The sequence below is a fragment of the Boleophthalmus pectinirostris genome, unplaced genomic scaffold (assembly GCF_026225935.1).
Source record: "Boleophthalmus pectinirostris isolate CB_2022bp ecotype Guang Dong unplaced genomic scaffold, ASM2622593v1 HiC_scaffold_18, whole genome shotgun sequence".
NCBI classification, from domain to species: domain Eukaryota; kingdom Metazoa; phylum Chordata; class Actinopteri; order Gobiiformes; family Gobiidae; genus Boleophthalmus; species Boleophthalmus pectinirostris.
The window spans coordinates 19,379,411-19,402,669 of record NW_026571133.1 but is presented as its reverse complement, the minus strand read 5'-3'; the positions used below and the strand labels follow the sequence as shown (position 1 = coordinate 19,402,669).

The following is a 23,259-nucleotide window of genomic DNA, read 5'->3' as shown; positions in this document are numbered from 1 at the left end:
CCTACAGTTTCACACATATCATTAAATTAGGGTTAAACCAAACCTAGACTAGACTGAACTAGACTTGCCTGACCAGCTAGTCCTTTCTACAATCAGTTTGAGCCCAGAAGGGATTGGAAGCAGACAAGGCAGAGTGAAAATCCTTCATCCAAACTTGAGAAGGTCCAGTTACAGCTGCTAATTTGTTGCATTTTCTTCAAATGCAGAAGACATCTCCTCTCAAAATTCTTGTAACATTCAGAACAAAATCTATAACTTTTTTTACCTGAGATAAATAACCATTTGCTTCGATTGTTGATTCTGTAAAAATCCTCACTGTTACTCAGTCCTTTATGTTCTTTTGTCAAAGCTTGTGGTTCTGGCTGGCCAGGTAAGAACTAGACCAGAACTAGATCAGGACCAAACCAAGTCTACATCAGAACTAAACTGGGCACAGATCAGGATCAAACCATGTGGGAATATACACCCTAAATTTGCACAACAGAAGTGAAAACATTCAAGGTTATAAATTCTAAGCCATACAAAGCCACAATTAACTCTTTACATAAACTGGAGTGCCTTTTTTACAGTCATTTATTTTTGTATCAGATCAACCATAAAATTTCTTATTGCTCCAGTGTTACTGCATTACACAGCAACACACATAACAGAACACATCTGTTCACTCAAAAATACCATAAGAAAGACATCTGTAAACTGAATAGGACACATTGGATGACAATGTTAATTGCCTTACCTGGTTTTGTTGTAATGGTGTGCACCAAAAATACCTGTAATTCTTAGTTCAACCTTTAAGTTTGTCTTTAATTTGTCTTTAATCCTCTCATTTTAATGTTTTCTGTATTGAACAATGAAGAAACACTTCCTACAGAAGTCAGTACGTGGTTAGTGTCATTTCATACAGTCGCTGTCAGACCACCTCCAGAACCACTTAAACAGACATATTTCACACACGTTTTCCTTAAAAATCTGTCCCAGCTGACGTCAATGACATGAAAATTTATGGAGCTCAAACCATCAGCAGGCCGACCAAATATATCAGGACAGAAAAGCTTTTGTACCATTTCCAATGCAGTCCAGCCCAAAGCTTCCTAAAGACAGAAAGCTACTTGGCAATATCTGCACTTCCAATACAGGGATGGTCACCAAGCTGTTTTTGTAGAAAACTTCATTTCTCTGTAATGGAATGTTCTCTTTACTGTTCCATAAGGACATGTAAAGAGGGTCTTGACTTCTCTATCTAAAACCCCCAAAAATACGACTTGGAAAATCTGAACAGTTCTACCTTAAGGGACATTTGGTTCTCTCCTAAAAGCAGTTTTATAGTAGAACAGAGAAACCTATCTTATAAAACTGTCTGCACAATACAACCTCTTCTCCTCTCTGTGACAGGAACAAGTATTTCACATCGACTCCAAGAGTGAATCTGGAAAAGGGAGGTGCTCCTTCAACCCTCAAGTCAACACAGTTTCCGTCATGCTCAGTAGGTGTTTTGTGACACATGCTTCCTGATATATGAGTGTTAAACTCCATAAAAATCACAGTAATTGAAACAGTGTTCAACATAGAGAATTCCTACTAAATTGACTAAAGTTTGGCAGGTTATCTAGTCAGATTGATTATGTGCATGCTCTAGTCTACATCAGGACTGGTATTAATATCATCCCCTATGCGTTTCAAGCTAAAGCAGCAGGCAGTCCTCCGTTGTTACAACACTTACAGAATGCAGATAAAAAATATAGTATCTCTTTAAAGGGGAAGGATCATTTGCCTGAAACCATGAATCAAGTAACTCCCCCACCTTATATATCTAAATTTTAAAACATTTCTCAAACGCATCAACATCAACTAACTAATATATTCTTCCCTTTACACATCCTTGTCACTCCCTGAAATGTGTGTCTTGGTCACTGCAACTGTCTTTAAGCTCTAGTTTCTATACTCGCCTACACTTTCACGCTATTTTTGTGTCTTTACTCCACTTTCAAATTAAACCATATTCAGCCTTAGAACATGAGGAGATATATTAGATTCAATTGGTATTTGTTTGTAAATTTTTCCAAATATAGCCTGGCTGATACTTAAGCTAAAAGTGGCAGTTGTGGACATCAAACACACTTAATGTCTCCCTCTGGATTGGCTGCAGTGTCACTTTCTCTGATTTCTTTGATGTGTGATTGGTGCAGAGGTATAGGGTTGCTGTTGACAGGGCTGGGGGAGACACATTGCACCTTCAGCTCCACTTTCTGACACCTGAGGAGAGCCGGTCAGCAGCAGCTCTGCCAACATATCCAGAGGAGAGCCAGTGTGAGGGGAAGCTTGCCCAGAGGAGAGTCAGTGTGAGAAGCTATGACGTATGACGTAAGGCGGGAGGAATGACAAGTGCAGAGGCAATGATTCAGCAATGAGTCTGTAGAGCAAAGGTCCCATAACTTATGATCAATCATATCTGTGTACTATGTCAACTGGCCAGGAACTTTGGAGTATCAAGTAATTTTTCTTCACTAATTATAAATGCAAGTTACTACACTCAAACTAGTAGAGGTAGTTAGAGCATTCACCCATCCACACAAAGTTTGGCAGTCCTGTTTCTTCTGCAAGAAAAGTATTATTCTGATATATGCTCGTGAGGTACATTATTATAGAGACTGACTGGTGTTTGGAGAGGCTGTGGAGCAAACAGGCAGCCAAGGTTTTATCATCATCCCCAGAACAACTTTAAAGAAGTCTTCACAACCAACCAAAAAGAGTCAATGAATTACACATAGAGCAACACATCAGAGAAATGCATTTATTGTTATTACTTCTAGAGATGGACCTATATGTGTTTTGTTTTTTGTTTTTTTCATAGCCCATGCCGATATTGAGCTTTTAGAATCCAGTGAAACCGATGGCCGATATGTTGGGACGATTTTGATTATTTCCCCCAAATTATGTCATTTAAATATACTACAACCCCCATCATGCCCTTTTTTAACATAAACCTATAAGAGAGCAGTATAGTCACATTTTGTGCAGCTGTCTTTTTCATATTAAAGTCAAAGCCTTGTGTGTATTTTTCGGGAGCAGTTTGGCTTATGCTGGAGATTTAAGGCAGATAGCTGATATGCTAAAAATACCAAATATCAGCCCAATATATTGGCCAACTGATATATCAGTCTGTCTTTAATTATTATTAAAACTTTTATGCTTGGAGACTAGGGCTGTATACTGTTTACACATATGGCACAAATGGCATGGGCTACACTTTGGACATAACTATTGTTTGGATGTGGTGTGGGTGTGTTGCTATGTGAAGTGTCAGACGTGTGGACATGTGCAGTGTTGATAGTCTGTGTGCTGTCAGCAGAGTGTCCTTATGGCCCTGTCTAACGCACGCTTCAGAAACTGCTCTCACAACACTGCGCACATAAACACAGGAACGGGGCCTGAGAACAATGAAGTAAGACTAAAGGAATTACTAAAGTCATCCAGTGAATACAGGGCGTACAAGAAGCTTGGACTGTTTGTGATTGTCTGTACATTTGTCTTCTGAATGCTTAAGTACTACAGTCAGCTTCAATTACTCCTATTTGTACTGAGTATAGCTATAAACACGTAAGTGCTTTATGCTGGTGGGTCTTGCTCAGTTCAAAACAAAATATAAGTAACAGAAAAATACTAAAATTACTCTATTGACAGTGCTGATTGAACATAGGTGATGTAATTAAACTGTTGTTTTTGGTTCAGACCAGGAGCTGTTCTCTGGGATGTACATTGACTTTATGGGAACAGATGCTGCCATCTTTAGGAGCCTCACTAAAAGAAATGCAGTGCGGACAGACCAACATAACTCCAAGTGGCTCAGTGGTGAGTAAATGTAAACATAAAAAATAGTCCTCATATGCTGCAAGTTTAACAGCTTATAGTGTTTAGATTGATTACTCTAACCAAAAAGTGTGTTGTTGTTTTTTTTGCCTTTTCTTCAGAGCCAATCTTTATCGATGCACACCTGATACCAGACGGAACAGACCCGAATGATGCAAAGTTATATTTCTTCTTCAGAGAGAGGCTCACAGACAACAGTGGTAACACCAAGAACATCCACACCATGGTGGCCAGAGTCTGTCCAGTAAGTCTGTAGCCTGGGAACTTGGGGGAACAACCATGGACCTCTAATAAGTGTGACCAACAGTAAAGCAGTGTTTCTCAAACTGTGGTACCTTTGGTGGTACTACAGACTGTATCTGTAAGTGGACATAGGTAACGCATTTGCCGCTGCATTCCATATATGAATTTCGCATGCAGGCTCTTCCGGCTCCTTTTGACCCTGGATCACATTGACTTACAGTGAAATATTGTCGCCCCTCTCTCTGTAACTGTTGCAGTGAGCCTTGTCATTTTAGTCATAAAATGTTCATATTAACCCGCTCTACATGATCCTGTTTTTTTCTGTTAAATATCCTGTTCAAATTTGCTTCTGTAACCACTAGCATCATGAGCTTCATTTGACTGGAGCCAAACGCTTTGGGTGGCGTCACACTCACTTAGTCCACTTCTTCATACAGTCTTTGGGTGGTACTTTGCAGTTTGAGTATTTGTTTTATTCAAATTTGAGACCATGTTTGGCCCTAATTCAGCCCTGATCCGGGTTTAAATCTGGTGGTACTCTGAAAGCCAAATATTATCTCAGGTGGTAGTTCAGAGTCAACATTCTGTTACCATACATTCATAAGTCAAGATATGTGAAGTGTCTTGCCCAAAGACCCAACAATCCTTCATACTAGCAAGCCACTCAACCACTGAGCTAATCTATATTTCCTAATAATATGACATAGTATTATTTGAAATAACAGAATCAAAGAATAGCACAACAGAACACGTTTTAGTGTGTATGGATGTATTAAAAACTTTGACTATAATCCTTGAATAATGAGACCTAGAATAGAAACCAAGTATGTTCTGCCATGACTCATCTCTCGTGTTTGTGCAGAATGACATTGGCGGCCAGCGGAGTCTGGTGAACAAATGGACCACGTTCCTCAAAGCACGGATGGTGTGTTCTGTTCTGGAGGAGGACGGTACCGAGACTCACTTTGATGAACTGGGTTAGCTGCACTCTGATGCTATTTTAGGCCTTTAGCTCTTTGCACTTTTCTGTTTGAATTGCATGGTTGACGTGTCAGCTTCAAAACAAGTGGTATTATTAAGAAAACGTGTGGCAGCTATACAATCTTTTATTCCTGAAAGCATGCTATTCTAGTATTAATGGAATCCAGCAACTGTTTTCTTTATAAACAATGAATGTGACGAGACATTTATTTGCCCTGGATTTACAACGTTAGACCTTTATCACTTCAGCCAATAACAATCCTGCTGTTCTGGTTTACTTTAATGGCACACCATGAGACTTTTCTGACGTAGGGTCTGCCATTGGTTTGTCTCCATGGAGATGTTATTGCTTAAGCCAGAATGTTCCGCAATATGGCATAAAACTTAACTAACGCCATGGAGACAAGCAGGCAGATGTTCCCAGGCCAAGTTATAGGTCAGCGCTGTGGAGAGGTGACCCCATTCTCAATAAAGTTTCATGTTTTCAGGGTATTATTGAGCAATAGAATATAAAGGAATAATTGCAAGATAGATAAGTTAAATATTATGTTGTGGAACATTTTAGGTAAAGAAAAATATATCTTCATGAAGACAAACAGATGACGGACCTGCACAAGAAACGTTACATAGTGCACTATTGCTCCATTGTTGGGGTCCTTTATTCCAATTTAGTTTGTGCATCCACCTGTAAATTCATGTACGAGATTACATTTTGCTATCAGGTGTATGGTTGATATCAGTGCATGTGATTATTATATAAAATATTATGTCTTTCCTTTACAGAAAGTGTGTTTTTGCTGGAGACGGATCAACCAAAAGGCCTCCTGGTTTTTGGAGTCTTCACATCCACAAGGTAAGAGCCAACTGTAACATTCTTTTACCCTTGGAGCGTTTAGGCAGATCAGGAAGGATGCTTCTGCAGTAGGTTGTCTTGTGTTCTGGTGAAGACATGTTTACACAGATTACAACAACAGCATCTGACTGTCTTTTCCAGATGACCTCAATTTTAATGTGCTTTCCATATGAGTGTTAGGGCCAGAGATTCTTTCTGTTCAATGCGACGGTGCTAACTCTGTGTATAGCTTTTTGTTGAATATAGATGGCGTGCCAAGACAGCTTTAATATAACTTTTTTTTTCTTTTTCCTTTTTAAATTTTTTTTTTAATTTTTTTCAGTTTTTTTTTTTTTTTTTTGAAAGGGCAGCAGTTAAGTAGTCCCTAAAGTACTGGTTACACTGCTGTAGAGGTAGCAGCAACAATAAACTACTGGCTCTTTTAACATAGCCACATCATAGCCACAACATCTAATTATATGCATTAACAAGATTGTTTATTCAACAGTTATAGAGTACTTATTGTGTTAATGGAAATGTAATATGTTACATTTATATTATTGTTGTCATTGAATGTCTGCCATTCAAACCCAAATCTCTTTAATTTCTCATAAATGCAACATCAGAATTCAAATTTTTTATGTATTGTCTATAGATTTATGTAACATTAATAGGAAATGCCACCAGGTGTAGTTATATACAAGAGCCCTCAGTGTGACCGGATTGTCTGTATTTGATAGTAGCTGCCGTGTCGAATTGTAAAGTTTAAAGGAGCGGTCACTTGATCCCCAAGTTCTGAAGTCTAATTGACTTCATCTGCTTAAGCCTCTGGTCCACAGGCCTGGATTCACTGGTAACCTCTGGATCATACAACTCCTGCATCAGAGCTCTCCCACTCAGAGAACTCAGCCAAAGCAAACAGGCAGGTCCTCCAGGTCTCCACTCTCACTGTTATTCCCCATCTCGACACAATACGCTTCTGTTCCTCTCTCCACAAAGCTCCTGTTATGTCGTGTTAAAGCCAAACCACATTAAATTACCTGAAGGGAAGTCCATGGAGTAAGACGATGTTTTAACTCAGACATCCTCAAAAATATTTTTATTCATAAACAGAAAGGTTGACCAGGGTGGGTTTCCCATTTGTCTTGTCTGTCAGCTATAAACTTTGAATCTTATTTCCGCAGCTCGGTGTTCAAAGGTTCAGCGGTGTGTATGTACAACATGGCTGACATCCTCACTGTGTTCAATGGGCCGTTCGCTCACAGAGATGGACCCAACTTCCAGTGGGTGGCCTTCCAGGGACGCATCCCCTATCCCAGACCTGGAACTGTGAGTGCCACAAAACATTTGAATGTTTTAAGTTTGCATTTCAAATAATATAGCACACTTTTGTCATAAGTATAGCTACTTGATGATATAGCTCAGTTGGTAATACAAGAGTGCAGTTCCAGAAGTAAATTGTCGATTAAGTTTTTCCGTAGACTTTTTGAAAAATTCAAATATTAACAGTTCAAAGACATTGCAAAGGCTAAGCAGCTATGCGGTAACTAATATCCATAACGTGGTTGTTTAAGGTCCAAAAAGGCTGTTTAAAATGCAAGATTCTGCAAAATGTTTTAATACAGCTTATAATGTTTCAGAAACATTATATGTCTTGTGGTCATTAGTTATCAGGTAGCTGATTATCTCGAGCAAGCTTTCAAACTTTTTTTTTTTTTTTTTGCAAAGTCTTGAAGAAAAATGAATAGGAAATTTAGTTGGTAACTTGATAACTACCATAATATTCAAGGAGCACTTATACAGTTTTACCCTAGGTGAATCTTATTATTGTATGCTGCAATCATTTCACTTTCTGTAACACTTTATTTATTACATTCAGCTGCAGTTTTGGTTATGTTGAGTATTTCAGTTGTAAAAACATTTGAGGTATTAATCACGTTTAAATATGTTTTGTGATTTGCCCAGTGTCCAGGAGGAGCATTCACGCCTGACATCCAAACAACCAAAGAATTTCCTGATGATGTGGTGACCTTTGTGAGGAACCACCCAGTCATGTTCAACTCAATCTACCCCGTGGGAAGGCGCCCCCTCGTGGTACGCACTGGAGCTGACTATAAATACACAGCTGTAGTGGTGGATCAGGTCGCTGCTGCAGATGGGAACTATCAAGTGTTATTCCTGGGCACAGGTACAAGTTTCCTACTGACTTTATTTCTTCATTAAAATTTTATACAAATTGTGCTGCATGACAGGTCTCAAGACAGAATATTATTATATTGGCTTTAAAGAGTTTAAGATTAGACTGGCATGGGTCACATAAATGCCACAAGTGAATGATTGGCAGGTTGTGGCTGTAAAAAATGATGAGTCATGCAGTATTCTCACTTATCTTCCTTGATATTAATATGACTCTTATCTCACGTGAAAGTGCTGCATTTTTTACAGAAGCTTCTACTTTCTACTGCATTCTGCTTAATGTAAAGTACTTACTGTAAATATGAAGAAGCTTAGTCAAGTTAAATAGTATAACAATTAGGGATTCAACACTAACCAAAATATTGTGATATAATATTAGCAAAAGTCTGAAAATTATATCGTGGGCCATCACAATATATTGAATTATAAACCTCTGCTTTAATTCATTGTTATTGTGCAGCAAAAATAGATGGAACTACATATACAATTCTCCTTGGCTCTGTTTCAGCACAAACTACATGAAGAAAAGACTATTATTCAGCATTTTAAAATCTTAATTCTTTGGATTTGTTGACACATTTTATAAGGAAAATGTAGCATATTCACAATTTTGTTTACCCCCACTAAAGTCTTGATTACTTACCCTGTCTTTGTAAGTCTATGGGGAGATCTTTCTCTTTCTTTCTCTTATAAGCCCATGCCCACTGTTGTTTAAAGAAGAGACAATGCAGGCAACCAGACTGTGTATTCAGGTGAGGAGAGGAGGTACACTTGTTATCAGGGGCTTCCAGGAGCTTGTCTTGTGGTCAAGTGGGATAAACAGACCTTATTGATGACACTGGGGCTGTGCCCTCTCTGTGTCCTCTCTTTCTTTCTTTCTCTCTCTCTCTCTCACTACTGCAGATTTACATTCTCACAATTTCCACAATTCAACATTTTTTTGTAGTTGTGACTAGTAATTCATGGAAAAAACTAAAATCTAGTTATTCTTATTACTTTCCTCACTGTCAAGAAATATTATTATCACAATTAGATGGTGTGTTTTTGGTTTTCATGGGGCATAAAAAAACTGAACCAGAGACAAATAGTGTAATATTATGTATCTGTGTAACACGTTATCATACCAACACACTAGGCTATAATGAACAAATAGTTTATTTAGACAGATTCAGGTTTAGTAACTACTTAATCGATACCCCTAACTCTTAAGTAGGTACTAAGCCTAAATTACTACTAAACTATTTGTTCATTATGAATTAGGACTGTGTTTGTGGTATATTAAGGCTAGTCAAAGGTCCAACATTATGCAAAATTAACTCTTTAAACTTTAAGTCATTTTATAATGTTACCTCCTCAAAACATATCTGAAGTTGAAAGAACAAAAATGTGGCTGTTTGCTGCAGGTGTTCCAATCAGTAGGAGCAAATAGAGGGTGCTCTTGGAAAAAAGGATCAAGACTCAAGACACAACGGATTCCAGGCACTCCAAAACAGTAGAAAAAGTTAACACATCGCACGAGGAAAAATATAATTAAAAGGCCTTTATTTGAATGGCCAAAGCCAACATGTTTCGACCTCAACTGGTCTTCATCAGGGCTTAATTAAGAACAAAGCATGGGTGTGGCCTTCAAATAGAACACATCAACCAATAACAAGGCTGGAGTAAATTGGAGGCAGACAAAACAGGTGCACAAAGACAGGAAGACACATATCTGAAGTTGTTTCACTCACACATGGTTGAGCCCTTTATTATTAGTCTGGCTACATTTCCAAAGCATAAAATGTTCTGTTCCACATTATGATGTAATGAAGTGGTAGATGTCAAGTTAACACCTCCTTTTACCTTTAGCTCAGTTGAGATTGGCAATTCCAAGGCTGTGTTAAACATGTATGAAAGAAACAAAACACAGCTCTAAGTATGTTTTTGATGAGGCAACAAGATTATAACGTAGCTCAGAAAATAAGGTAATATGGGCCCTATATAACTCATAAACCATGTAGTTATTATGCAGTGTTTTCAATACATCACAATACACATCACAATACCTGTATGGTCACATGTCTTATAACCAGTTGTGTATGTGCTGCTTCATGAGTAAATGTTCAGTAAAGGTTCACATTTACTTCACAGTTTGTAACACATGTGATCTCTGCCCTCAGACAAAGGCACCATCCAGAAGGTGATCGTCCTACCCACAAACCAGACCCTTCAAGAAGACCTGATCCTGGAGGAGCTGGAAGTATTTAAGGTCTCCTCCACTTTTCTCCCTGGTTCATCCTTTTTCTGACATCAAATCAAAGAGCAGTGAGTGAGTCTAGCCTCTGTGTAAAGGCCAAGCGCAGACCAAACGAGGATGGCATTCAGGAGAGAGATGCTGTTCACAGTATGATGAAAAACACACGTAGTATATTTGGCAGGAGTTGCCCCGTACAGTTGCTTTGCCCTGAGTTGAACTTTTGTACCATTTATTTGCTTGAGAGAGCTGGATGTGTTGTGAGGCTGTGATCACTGCTAAAGGTCATCGTGCTGCTTTGATCTGCACTGTACTCTGGCCACAGCAGGTTTGCAGACAGGAGCGAGTTTGATTTATGCCTCAAAGAAACGTAAAGGAGCATGTGGTCAAAAGCTGTTGGAAATGAATACTGCACCTCTTCAGTGCCATTTTAAAAATAACCATTCAAGCTGGTTGCCGTTTTTAAGTCTCACATAAGATCAGCTAAGAGTAGATACCCTAGAGCAGTGAGGGTCTCATTTTGTGGAGCAGGAAACAGTGGTTTACCAAGGATCTTTTTGATGGTATCTGGGGACTCTGGAAAACCTTTAGGCAAGACAAGGCCGAGTGAGTTCATTTGTAGGGGACAGTTTGTTCATAAAGTAATTTAAAGTGCTGTATATTATAGTATAAAAATCTCCTACAGTATACTTTCCCACATGTGCTCAAATGGAGAGAGCTGAGGCAGGAAAGTTATATTTTATACAAACCTGTAAAAATAGCTGGACACTTTGGTTCTGCCAACAGGGAAATACATACACACACAAATGTTATATGAAAACATTCAAAAATTATTATTATTATTTTTTTTTTCAGAACCAAGCTCCGGTGACAAACTTGAGAATTTCCTCTAAAAAGGTAAGTGGGCTATTCATTATTTTTTGCAGTTTTGTTCCTTTAATATGTAACTAACCTGCTGCATGTAAAAGCAGAAATGGTGATCTCCTCTGAATTGGGCCTGTCCCAGAGGAAGAGAAATAATAAGCTGTAATTGTGGCTCATTTTGCTGTCAGCTCTCCACTTATTAAGACAAACAGGGCGTCTGACATTTGAACTGTTTACTTTGCAGCAACAGCTTTACGTCAGCTCGGAGTTTGGAGTCTCTCAGGTCTCACTGCACAGATGTCAGGCTTATGGAGAAGCCTGTGCTGACTGCTGCCTGGCCCGGGACCCCTACTGTGCCTGGGATGGTCTGAGTTGCTCACGATTTTACCCTACTGGAAAAAGGTACTGCTGGGTTTAAAGAAGACATATTATTTTCTGGTATTTATTTAAATGCAGTGTGAATAGATCATTCGTTCACATTTTGTTAATCATAAACTGCAATATTTATCTAAACTTTATCAATAGCAATGGTTCCAATGACTTTTCAAACCAGCTGAGAAGCATAGCCTATGTGCATTTCACTGTAACAAGCATGTATGTGTTTTTATTGTAGAAAAATGCCTATGTAATATGAGTAAAAAGAATGTTTTAGTAGGCGGAGATAGGGGGAAGGTGAAGACAAGAATGTTCAGAGCATTCAAGCTTCAAATGCAGCTTAAAATGTATTGTTTTAAACCTCTTGGGCATTCGCTGAAGTGTTTTTTTAACCATCTAGCATCTTTTTAGACTGTGCCATTGTCCTCCACAACTCCTTAAAGGAGTTAAAAATGACAAAACACAGATGCCCCAGTAGTGAACATCTGGGCCTCTTTTGGGGCCTGTCTCATCATGTGGCCAGTCAGACTTCAGTCAAGTGTAGTTCAGATGTCCTAAAGAAAAGTTTCCTCCACAAAAGGCGTGTGAAACAGATTTTCGCATGAAAACTAGGGGTTGCAATCAGCACACATTTTTTCAAAGACTATGCAAAAACATAGTCTTCCAGAAACTATCAACTGTAAATTGCAACATCAACTGCAAATTGTTGCATCTCAGTTGCGTTTGCGTCTCAGTCAAAGGTCTCGGTGCAGTTTAACAGGAGGACTGGGCAGGTAGTGTGAGCAGATCTGTGTCAGGGCAGTTTGAGGAGATCAAAGATGTCTCTCCTCAATGTCCTGTAGCATCACAGCAGTGTCCGGGAGAGCCAGGTGAACACAAGAGGAAAGGCCTTATTCTTACTCTGCTCTGGTGTTTCTGTAGATGAGGAAATGGTTCATTCACTCAAAGTGTTTCGTCTGGAAGGTCTTCTGCCACGTTTACTGCCACATATGATGTAAAAATGCCTGCAGCATCTCAAAAGTCCTTAGCTAGCTCCTTAGCTAACCTCTTGCACAGTCTCCATGAAAACAGGAAAAACAAATAGCTCATTTCACACAATCCAACAGTCCCTTACATGTATCCTTTGAACTGCACTTGTTTCACTTTTTAGTTGGTTAAAACTGAGCTCAAAAAACTAATAGTTTCAAAAACTCAGTGTGTGAGCCAGGTAGCCACAAAAGCAGCCAACCACTCAGTTGTTGTTACTTATAAAATAAATACATTTTCTTTTTCATCCACACAATATTTATGTATTTATGTATTATTAATGTGCTGTTTATTTTTTAGGAGAAGCAGGAGGCAAGATATTATTCATGGGAACCCACTTAACCCAGTGCAGAGGATTTAATCTGAAAGGTACATGGACCACCATTTGGACCATATTTTTTAGAAATGTTTTTATTATTGGCTATATTTATATAATATATTATTATTATATTATTTATATCAGCCATGAGTATTCTCAAGCCATGCATTGTAGCCAAAACACTGTGCTGGTCCAAATCCTGGGTAAACTGGGATATGAATATGAATCATTCAAAACAAAGACAGAGATGGTTCGATGTGGTAACCCAAAATGGAATACCCTGTGTTAAAAATGAAGAATAATTGTAATGAATCTACGAATGAATCAAATAATAATTGCAATAAAATACACTACTGAATATGTAGTTTTGATCAAATATTAAATTAAATTAAATTTGGGGGGAAATTTTGTTAATAATATGTAGATTACTGTCTGTTTTGCATGAATACCTTAGGCTAGCTTCCTGGAGTTTGCCCAATGGACCGTCAATAGGAATCATAATGAGACGAGAGGATTTATTCCCCAGAGTCCCCCATTTCCCTGAACGCTTTACATCTGTAAATGAACACAGACTTTGGGGAGTGAGGCATATGGCCATTACCACTAATTAACCACTTCTCTGTCACACACACAACTGAGTGATAAGCTATTTAGCAACAACAAAAACAAGACGGTGACTTCAATAGAAAACAGGTTGGTGCAATGCGTTGTGAGTTGTTTGTCTGGCTGTAAAAACAAGGCAATTTCATATTCCGCACAGGTGTTTGCCCAAGCCTTTGTGTCAACATTTCACACTGAGGCTGCTGGGATTTCGGGGCAGAATAAAGCGCCCATCTGTCGTGGTTTGTCAGCAGATGACGTCTGATTCTGACTGTCTCTCTCTTTGGACTCTCAGCCTACAGGAATGCAGCGGAAATGGTGCAGTATGGTGTGAAAAATAATACCACCTTTCTGGAGTGCATCCCCAAGTCTCCTCAGGCCTCCATCCGCTGGCTAATACAGAGGGACAATGACCGCAGGAAAGAGGTGACTCATAGTTGTTGTTTCATATCAAAGAACTATTCATTTTGTTATGACATCATAGTTTCTAAATGGGAATACCAAATCAACATAAATATTCCTGGTCTCACTAGATTAATAGTTTTCTGACATAATCCACATGCAATCCATCTCTGAATAGGATTGTTTTATTCAAATTGTAAATCATCAGAACATGTTTATGTAAATATGTGACAGTAAGATTGCTGCACAAATACATTGGGGAGATGACTGTCATGATACAATGGCCTTGTTATCTTTAGGGATCGTTTTTGCTTGTTTAACCAGCACATCAAATTAAGTCAGGTCAAGTCAAGTGAATGAGCTCACTCACTTGAACACGCCACATATCACCTGGTGTAATAATAATGAACCTGATACAAATCATACTTGAGGCAGAATCTGACTAATGACTCAATTCTCAACAGGGAAATGTTTTACAAATATTTGATACCCCCTTTAACAGCAGGGGCCATCCACATTCTGTTATAGATCACATAAACCTGAGGGGAAAGAACTCATATTAGGCTTTCCTTAATAAAACACATGTTTTATTTTTTGTTTATTTTCTTCAGCTGTTAATCATTTATATCTTACACAGGTGGAACTGACCTCACTGATAAGGAAATGATAATTAAGCGGCTATATAAACAGGGAGTAGCTTGATATAATGATGATAATAACGCAATGCAGCTTATAAATTGTTAATTATCTAATGTGGGTATATTAGTTATGCAATATACCTCACTTGATTGATCCAGGCTTCAGTAATGTTATGTTAGTGTCATGGTTCCAATCTATAAAGCAAAAAGACAGTTTTTATGATTCTCAGTTTTCAGTTTTATACTGTTGCTGTCTATAGCCAATGTACGAGGGACAGAGGATTTTAATTGGGTTGGCAAATGGGCAGTTTGTTTATACTGTTTCTAAAGTACTGAAGTCCTACACTACCGCAATCTCAAAGTCCTGCTCTAGGTTAAGTGTTCACTAACTACACTAACCTCTATAACATTTTGGCATATTGGCATTTAATTAATTATATAACTTTATGGTTTGAGATTCCATCACCTGATGTCTTCCTGAAGATATCATAAAATGTCCCATAGTGTGGTTAACTGATTTATCTCCCAGGAACACTAGATCACATCTGTGGAGAGGGGACCCTGCTTACAATGCAGGTTTTTCAAGTATTTTGAACAATAAAAATACTGTACAGTAGATAAATTAATATTTTAAAAATGCTATGTTGATGAGGTTAATGCCATTTGTAGATCATCATGTAGACAACCCTCCACCAGAAAAGTTACATAGTGCACCTTTAAGTAACATATTTGCACTAAATTGTCTCCTAATGAGTCTTGATGCTTTCCACCCCACAGGTGAAGCTGAGTACTATAAATATATATATAAATGTTAGGCTGACAAGGTTAATGCCATCTGTAGATCATCATGTAGATAACCCTTCACCAGAAAAGTTACATAGTGTACTGTTAATTAACATTTTTGCAGCATATTGATTCCTAATGAGTCTTGATACTGTCCACCCAACAAGTGAAGCTGAGTACTATAAATATAAATAAATACTATGTTGACAAGGTTAATTCTGTTTGTGGAACATCATATAGACCACTCCACCAGAGAAGTTACATAGTGCATCTTTAATTAACATATTTTTCCACTAAATTGACTCCTATGATGTCTTGATACTGTCCCTACCACAGGTGAAGCTGAGTGACCGCGTTGTGTCCACCGAGCACGGCCTTCTGATTCGCTCTGTGCAGCTGTCTGACCAGGGCCTGTACTACTGCCTCACCACAGAGAACAACTTCAAACGCACCGTCGCTAAGATACGTCTCCGGGTGCTGAGCGAAGCTATGGTGAGCCTGCTGACCGACAAGCAGCAGTCTCCCTGGGCCTGGACGAGCTCACTGCACCCTAAGGTCCTCTTATCAGCATTCAGTCCGGCAGAGAGCATGGCGGTGCAGCAGTTCTGTAAGGAGAGGAGAGACCAGCAAAACCTCCAGCAAAGGCAAAAGCCACACCCCCCACACCCAGGCCCACTGAGGGGGGACCTGGCTAAACTCAAGCCTCTACTGGATCGAAGGAAGAGCCGCAACCGACGTTTTGACTTACCAGAAGACTGACAGACTTTTTCTTATCACGGACTGCAATGCAAAAGATGTACTATGGTTTAGTTACAGTTGAATGAATGCATGAACTTTGACCAGATAACTGTGATACATACTCCAGCCACAGAAAATTTTTATGTTGTGGAAATGTAAGATTGTTTCTGATTAGTGCAAAGTGAAAAAAAATGATTTAGTACACTTTAAATTCAATATTTCATTTGATTTAATGGAAATTTAAACTGAAAAGTAAAAGGCAACTTCAGCGTGTATTATACTTTGAATTACAGTATGTGCTGATATTACATTATTATCCTCACAGTTAAAAGAAGACCTGATACACTTAAATTTCACTCAAATCACTGAAAGATTACATTTGTGGTTATTTGTCTTTAATCAATTGATATGTGACTATATACCACAACATTGCAGTGGTGCAGCTATGACCTTGAAAAGCCACTTTGAAATGTGTTAAATTGTTAAATTGTTTAGTTAAATTATAGTATTATGCCTTGGAAAATATGACACCAGTAGGTAGCTGCATGTTTGAATCCTCTGCTCCACCAGCATCTATTAGAATAAATCATTGTTGTCTCTTTGAACTAACTCCAAAACTCTGTCAAATGTGAAATTCAGTTCCTGAGAAGTGTTTTGCTAATATGCTGTGGTTTAAAAGTTGAACTGTACTCAAATTGAAATGCAAGATAAACACAGACATGCTGCTCATGTGAGAGTGCCCCTCAAAGGAAATCAGCAGTCTATTGTACACATCTATGCTATAAAATGCTGTCATTGAGTTATCAGCAGGTGTTAGGACATTAAATATATGCATTTTTATTTTGTCAGTGTAATGCAGACTAGAAAAAAAATCTGGACATACTAATGTTAACTGTGGATTGACATGTTCCAATTTGTGTAGGCCTCACTTGTCTGTCCTGTTTACTTAATAGATGACAATAGATGGACAGATGTCAAGAAACTTTTATGTTACTTAATGTAGATAGTGTCATGTCTGTACAGTTGTGGTTTTAATTTAATCTGTTTTGTACAAATGTGTCTTTGTTCTGTACATAGTGTTACTAATTCTGACTGTCTCTGCAAAAGGCAGAGCTGTAGTTTTGATTTCATATTGTCATAACTTTAGTATGTGGTCAGCATCATGCACTGTCCTTCATGTAAAATTAGTGTAATGGTACTTGCATATCTATTTATTAATATTATCCAAATAAACATTTCATGGTACATTTCATGTATCATGATCTAACCATAATCTATTGCCTTTTAGCAGTTTTTAGTCAAAGGGAGGGAGAGACATTGTTGGAACTGAGCCTTAGCTGTCTGGTTCTTTTTTACGTAATAACTGTTTAAATCAAGGTTAAATATGCCTTGTATATATTGTGTGCAATGGGAAATTCAGAAGCAGCTCTAAAAATTTAAGTAACTCAATAGCATGCAGTGCTGAGGGTCATTAAAAAACCATAAAGCTCAAGTGTGGCCTCCTGCTGTCTGACTGAAGCACTCCGGCCACATTCACCAACACAGTGTAATCAGCCCCAGGTCGCCCTTTACCACTGTGGCTTTGATTTATGGACCACTCCAGGTGAGGAGGAAACTGAATCAATCCTGCCGGGCTCATACACAGTGGAGGTTTGTTTAGCACGACATGATCAAGTTATTTGTATGAAGGAATTAGTCTACTGAAGTAAAGCAGCAGTACATGATTTTACAGCCTGTCACAGCTGGCATTCAACCATAATTTGTTACATACAGGATTGTATTTCCAACCATTTCACTTACATACAATAGCCTTGTGATTTCCCCAGTGTGGGACATAGAAATGTTCACATTTTATAAAGCACTGCCTCTGCTGGGCACTCGATGTGCTTTACATCAAGAAACACCTCAAGCATGTGTGTGAATGGGTGTCATACACAAACACTGTAGGCAAGGAGGGTTAAATAAGTGTCTTGCCCAATGATACAAGACAGTACACATTGTTGGGAGCTGGATTCAAATCTCTAACCTGTAGGTCATTCAACCAAATACACTTATGCTGTCAATTTCAATGTCTTGCTCGATGGCACAACAGATCCCTTTAATTTGATGTAGGAATCTATTATAAAATCAGATTCATAGATTCAGATTCAAGAAAAACGAAAAACTCAGATTGTTCTGTAATTTTTTTATTTGAATATCACATTACGTTCACAGAATATTGCACAAATATATTATCTTTTGTGCAAAAGTCCCTAAAGCATCGGTTACCTGACAGGTTAATAGGTGCCCATGTGCAATAATACGTTCCCTGATTGAGATTAACAGTATTATATGCTCCCCACTTAAAACCCAGCAAAGGAGCATTAGATTCCTCCATGGGCTTTACAAAATCACAGTATCAAAGAAAATATATGGCCTTATAAATAATTCTGAGGTTACAAAAAGTGCAAGTCCATATAAAAGACTTGGTGTTCAGTAGCAGCTCAAATGCACCAGTAGTGAATACATTGGCAAAGTCTTCTTAAGCCAGGTTGGCTTTGTTCCCTTTGACAAAGCAGGAAGCAATAAAGCATACGACAGCAAGGGTCACTCCTGCGCCCAGTAAGGTCTGCTGCACCGTGGACAGAAGGCTGATCCTGGACACCAGCTCTTGCTTAATCATGTCAGCCGTGGCATCATCCAAAGTGGCTGTCTGTGGAAAAAACAAAAGTAATACAATTAAAGAAATATGTAAATATGTAAACTATGTAAATATGTATTAAAGAATACATAGTATGCTTTTTAAACTATTTTTAGTTGTTTTTTTTCTACTATTCAGTAATAAACTAAACAGGCATATGGTTTTATGTTTTGTTCACTGTAATCCACAAAATGGTATTTCTGAACTACTAGTAAGTACAAAGCAGTGGGTGGGGATAAGAAAGTAGGTGAAAACAGAGCACTCAAGCCCAAATGCATCTTTGAGTATGCTAATGCTAACTGATTGTGCTTCAACTGTAATATTATTTGAGCATGATATTGCAGAAATATTGTCTTTCAGAAGAGGTACATGTCAGGGAGGACACTAGTATTACTATATCATGTATATGGCAGAGGTGATTTAAAACACAAGTACTTGCCCTGTGTAAATTACAGTCTAGTGCTTTGATGTCATTTGAAACTCTGTATTAATACTTTCCAAGTACAGTTACAATAAATGGATATATAGTGAATAGTGAATAGAGAATAGAGTAAATTAACTGCATCTGTATCTGTATATCTGATTATATTGCACACATACCTCATTGAGCCAGACAACAGGGAATATTGTATAATCCTTAACTTTCTTAAGTATCCTGCATGAGAAAGTACATGTTTACTTAACATATAATAAATAGTAATATTTGCATTATTTCTTTGCATAACCTTGAAATGAACTTACGTGACAACATTTGATGGTCCGTACATCATGTTTACTTGTATTCTCTTGGCAAAATTCAAGGTAAATCCTGTTGTCTAGAGACAATCATACAAAATATTAAGAAAACAGTTCAAACATTTGCCAAGAAAAACTGAAGTATGGTGTACCGGCTCCACGTCGAGGAAGGTTTCATGGTGCTCTGGGTGGGGACTAAGGCCCTGGATGTCTGTTGTTAGGAAGGGACTTCCTAACAAGAAGTGTGGTAGAGAGATGTAGATTGGTTTTCCTGTTCAAAGACAATATCAATACAGAGATGGGGGACAACCAGTCATAATCCAATCTCTACTGTATCCTTTTTAGTTTCCCTACATATTTTCAGTATTTTAAAAAGTACCAATAAGCGTAATTTATTAACCAAAATATGTCTAAACCCAGGTATGAACCCAACTGTGATGTCCCTGTGCATCCCAATTTATTATTGCTAAATTGTACTGTGCTAAAAACTGTATGTTTAATAATGTATGTTTAATAATTAATTAAAAATAAATAAAAATACAGTATTAGTATTATCATAGTAATCTCTCATCAATACAAAACCTTATGACTCCTGCTCTGACTCTGATAGTATATAATATAATATTTATTTATACACTGTACTATACTGAAAATCTTAACATGAATGCCAGTGAGTCATGAGGATCCATATAAAATACAAACTGACCTTTTTGGCAGGAGCTGATGTCCAGTACACCTGCCATGGTACAGTCCTTAGTGACCACAGGGTCCCTGCAGAAGCAGTGATTGTCTGGGTTGTCTACAGGGGAGGCCAGAGTGGAGGGAAGGAGAGAGTAGCGGTACACTTTGATGCCTTTCAGTGAATAGGTCTTCATATAGCTCGCAGAAACAGATCTATGGGGATAAAAACTGTGGTGAGGTACTGTCACCATGCCAACAGGGATCATAGAAAATTCTCCCTCATGTAAGTATTGCTTTGCTCTGCCCTGCCCTCTAGTGGTCATTCACTGAAGAATACATACAGAGAATTGTGATTCTGATGAGAAGAAATACAGTGGTTTCTTTTTATCAACAAAGGGGGCAAATGAGGAAGCATCTGAAGAAAAAAATCAAGTCTGTTATTTGGCCATAGAGGAAAATGTATTCTTTTGTATTTGTATTGTTTTAGGTTTATTTTACCTGTTCCATTGATCATATTACAGTATTGGTCATCCCAGAAATTCAGGTTACTGCGAACAAGATATAGTTAATATAAGTTGTATTGTAATCTTTGGTGAAGTATAAATCAGTTGTTGTTGGCATTGCTCACCTTTCTCCTCTATATCTGTCAATCTTTGACACTTTTGATATGTCATCTTTGCCAGTAAACACATTATAGGGTCCATCAAATGTTCCATTCTAACACAATAAGCAGATTTAATGTTGAAAATGCTGTTATTTAATATAATTGATACTTCACTTTAATATTTAACAATTCTTACTTCAAACAATGCCACTGTGTCTTTCAGCATTGGGTCTGTATAGCCCCAAAGCAGCTCTTTCACTGAACGAGTCTGGTACAGGGATGAGTTGGTGCTCTTGATCATTCGCTCTAATACACCATGCAATCCTTTAGGAATAAGTGAGTAAGCTGCCTGTAATAGAAAAGCGCAAACAATTTATCATCACTGGTATCACTTCAGATTAATTAATCATTACCCAATTTTTGGACCATATGAAGTACACTAAATGTTGTGTTTACATCACTCATCACTTTTAATTATTTATTTAATAACTTGGGTCAGACTGCAGGGCAACCTCATCAACACTGGGTAAAAAAATGACAGGTAATGTACATTGTGTAATTTTTCTGGTGAACGGTCCGTCAAATGCTTTTTCGCCATGGAGATATTTCCCAGTATGGTATTAAATGTTTCTATCTTCATAGAGATCAAACCAGGCCAAGTTACAGGTCAGATCTGTGGAGATGCAATCCTGCTCAGTCAGATTGCCTGTTTTTCAAGGTATTGAGTTATTAAACCTCATGTAATTGAATACATGTAAAACAAAGCTGCTTAATGTGTGTAACATTCCAGGCAAAGCAATGGCACGTCCATAGAAACAACCATAGAAACAAGAAGGTGACCGACCCCCAACCAAAACCTTACATAGTGCACCTTCAGTAACTATATGTATATATATATGACTGTGTCTCTTACGGCTACTGCAAGGTTCAGAATGACCACTTTGTCATCTTCTGGTCCAACAGACATGGAGGGGTCAAAGATGGCACTAGTCGGTAACAAGAAGGATGCAGTGTGATTGGAGTTGAACGTGATATTCTCTTTAGGGAGGAATCTTGTCCTAAAAGAACATTGATTAAATGTCATACAAAATTGTCTTGTTTCTTGATGGCTTACATACTATGTGTAAACCATTTTGGAAACAAGTCTTTATTTATTAATGATGTAGAGGTAGAATTATCAATCAGCCAAAAGAATTGTGTTCTTTGGTTACTTTGTACCACTGTCTTAGAAAGCGCTTACTTGTATGTGTAAGGTCCTCTCTCCATCACCACTGGAACTGACCCATTCTCAATGACCTCTGTGGGGTTTGTCACAGTGAAGAACCAGAACTGCCTGTATACTATTGTCCCTGCTGCCACCCAGTTGTCATACGCGGTCGTTCCGGGCTCGATGACGGCTTCCTAGACCCAGAAGACAGTCTATTTTTATCACGTCTCAAGATCACCAGCAGGCCAGCACATGATTCATGAAAGGTGTGCACACGTTTCTGTTTGCCTCTGCCATGTGTCATTAACAGATGCTATAATTTTCCACTATTGATTCTGAAAATGATTATTCTGCTGAGCTTTTTTTTAATCACGTAAATCTAAAAACATAAAAGAGTCTATTACGCTGTCTTTCTTAATTTGTCTCCTCATTCACCTTGATCTCACATTTTCCTATTATGAGACACCCTACACAGCAACACACAGCAGAATAACATGCCTACCTTGTTCACTGTCCCCTCAATGACACTGTTCCCCAGTGGAATAAGCACACCTCCCAGGATGGCCATAGCCGCTCCAAAAACAGCTCCTGAGATCAGCCAGCACCTTGCGTTGCAGCATCCCATGGTGGCGTGTGTGTGTCTGTCCTTCCTGTGTCCGTATGTCTGCCTCTCTGACAAACTGGGCTCCTTCTGTTACTGCTCAGAGCGACTCTGTGCAGCCTCTGAGTGTTTGTTTGGAACCGGTAGTAACAGAGGCAGCAGCTCAAGGAGGAGGCAGCAGTGGTGGTAACAAATGAGCTGAGCACAGGTAAAGGTTCAGGAACAAGGCCAACACAGGTGCATTATATAATAATATATAAGGGGTGGAAAAAGTCTGAAGTTCAGCTCTGAGACATTGATTATAGTTATCTGTTTTCCTTTTAAGCTGATAAAAACTACATAATTATGGCTGCTCAATAAAACATCTCAAGACCCTGTGGAATTCATTTCTTGCATAGCCTATTAGGAGCACCTGTGATTAGGTGCAAAGGTGTTTTTACTTTGTACGTGTTGCAGGAAAGGTTTATCTATGAGTGGTGAAAGAAGTTATGTGGTCCTATGTTATCAATGGTTACATTATCTTGATCAGTTTCTGTGATAGCATCGATTACAGTTGGGGAGCTGTTTCACTTATTGGTAAATAAATGTGTGTTTTAATATCAAAATGGACTTATAAGCAACGTGTTCCTACGTATATATGCTTTGAAAAATAAT

The 23,259-nt window shown here is 38.3% G+C and overlaps 2 protein-coding genes across 2 annotated transcripts in view; one reads left to right on the top strand and one right to left on the bottom strand.

The window, feature by feature from the left end:
* The window catches only part of sema3c (sema domain, immunoglobulin domain (Ig), short basic domain, secreted, (semaphorin) 3C), a 34,716-nt gene extending 17,346 nt beyond the window's left edge, over nucleotides 1–17,370 (top strand). Inside the window, 14 exon segments of the mRNA XM_055153487.1 lie at nucleotides 1,393–1,483; nucleotides 3,730–3,849; nucleotides 3,969–4,111; nucleotides 4,973–5,087; nucleotides 5,875–5,944; nucleotides 7,108–7,252; nucleotides 7,889–8,111; nucleotides 10,279–10,367; nucleotides 11,208–11,249; nucleotides 11,461–11,618; nucleotides 12,918–12,960; nucleotides 12,962–12,986; nucleotides 13,832–13,962; nucleotides 15,696–17,370. Of these exon segments, the coding sequence (XP_055009462.1) occupies nucleotides 1,393–1,483; nucleotides 3,730–3,849; nucleotides 3,969–4,111; nucleotides 4,973–5,087; nucleotides 5,875–5,944; nucleotides 7,108–7,252; nucleotides 7,889–8,111; nucleotides 10,279–10,367; nucleotides 11,208–11,249; nucleotides 11,461–11,618; nucleotides 12,918–12,960; nucleotides 12,962–12,986; nucleotides 13,832–13,962; nucleotides 15,696–16,118 (1,818 nt within the window). The 3' untranslated portion in view covers nucleotides 16,119–17,370.
* A 1,248-nt stretch (nucleotides 17,371–18,618) lies between these two features.
* On the bottom strand, nucleotides 18,619–22,629 carry cd36 (CD36 molecule (thrombospondin receptor)). Its single transcript, XM_055154082.1, has 12 exons — nucleotides 22,507–22,629; nucleotides 22,038–22,198; nucleotides 21,711–21,855; nucleotides 20,994–21,146; nucleotides 20,822–20,910; nucleotides 20,692–20,741; nucleotides 20,521–20,608; nucleotides 20,219–20,406; nucleotides 19,665–19,783; nucleotides 19,519–19,592; nucleotides 19,378–19,432; nucleotides 18,619–18,789 (listed from the first exon to the last, which is right to left on the bottom strand). The coding sequence occupies exons 1-12, from the start codon at nucleotides 22,627–22,629 to the stop codon at nucleotides 18,619–18,621; spliced, it is 1,416 nt and encodes a 471-aa protein (XP_055010057.1).
* Nucleotides 22,630–23,259: the final 630 nt, after the last annotated feature.

Bases quoted from the DNA above. Each gene is read 5' to 3' on its own strand.
- cd36 (XM_055154082.1), bottom strand. From the start codon at position 22,629: ATGGGATGCTGCAACGCAAGGTGCTGGCTGATCTCAGGAGCTGTTTTT. The intron at 20,609-20,691 runs GTAAAATAAACC...TTTTTTCTTCAG, and splicing joins TAATATGATCAATGGAACAG to ATGCTTCCTCATTTGCCCCC. The intron at 18,790-19,377 runs GTATGTGTGCAA...TTTTTTCCACAG, and splicing joins CTGTTGTCTGGCTCAATGAG to ACAGCCACTTTGGATGATGC.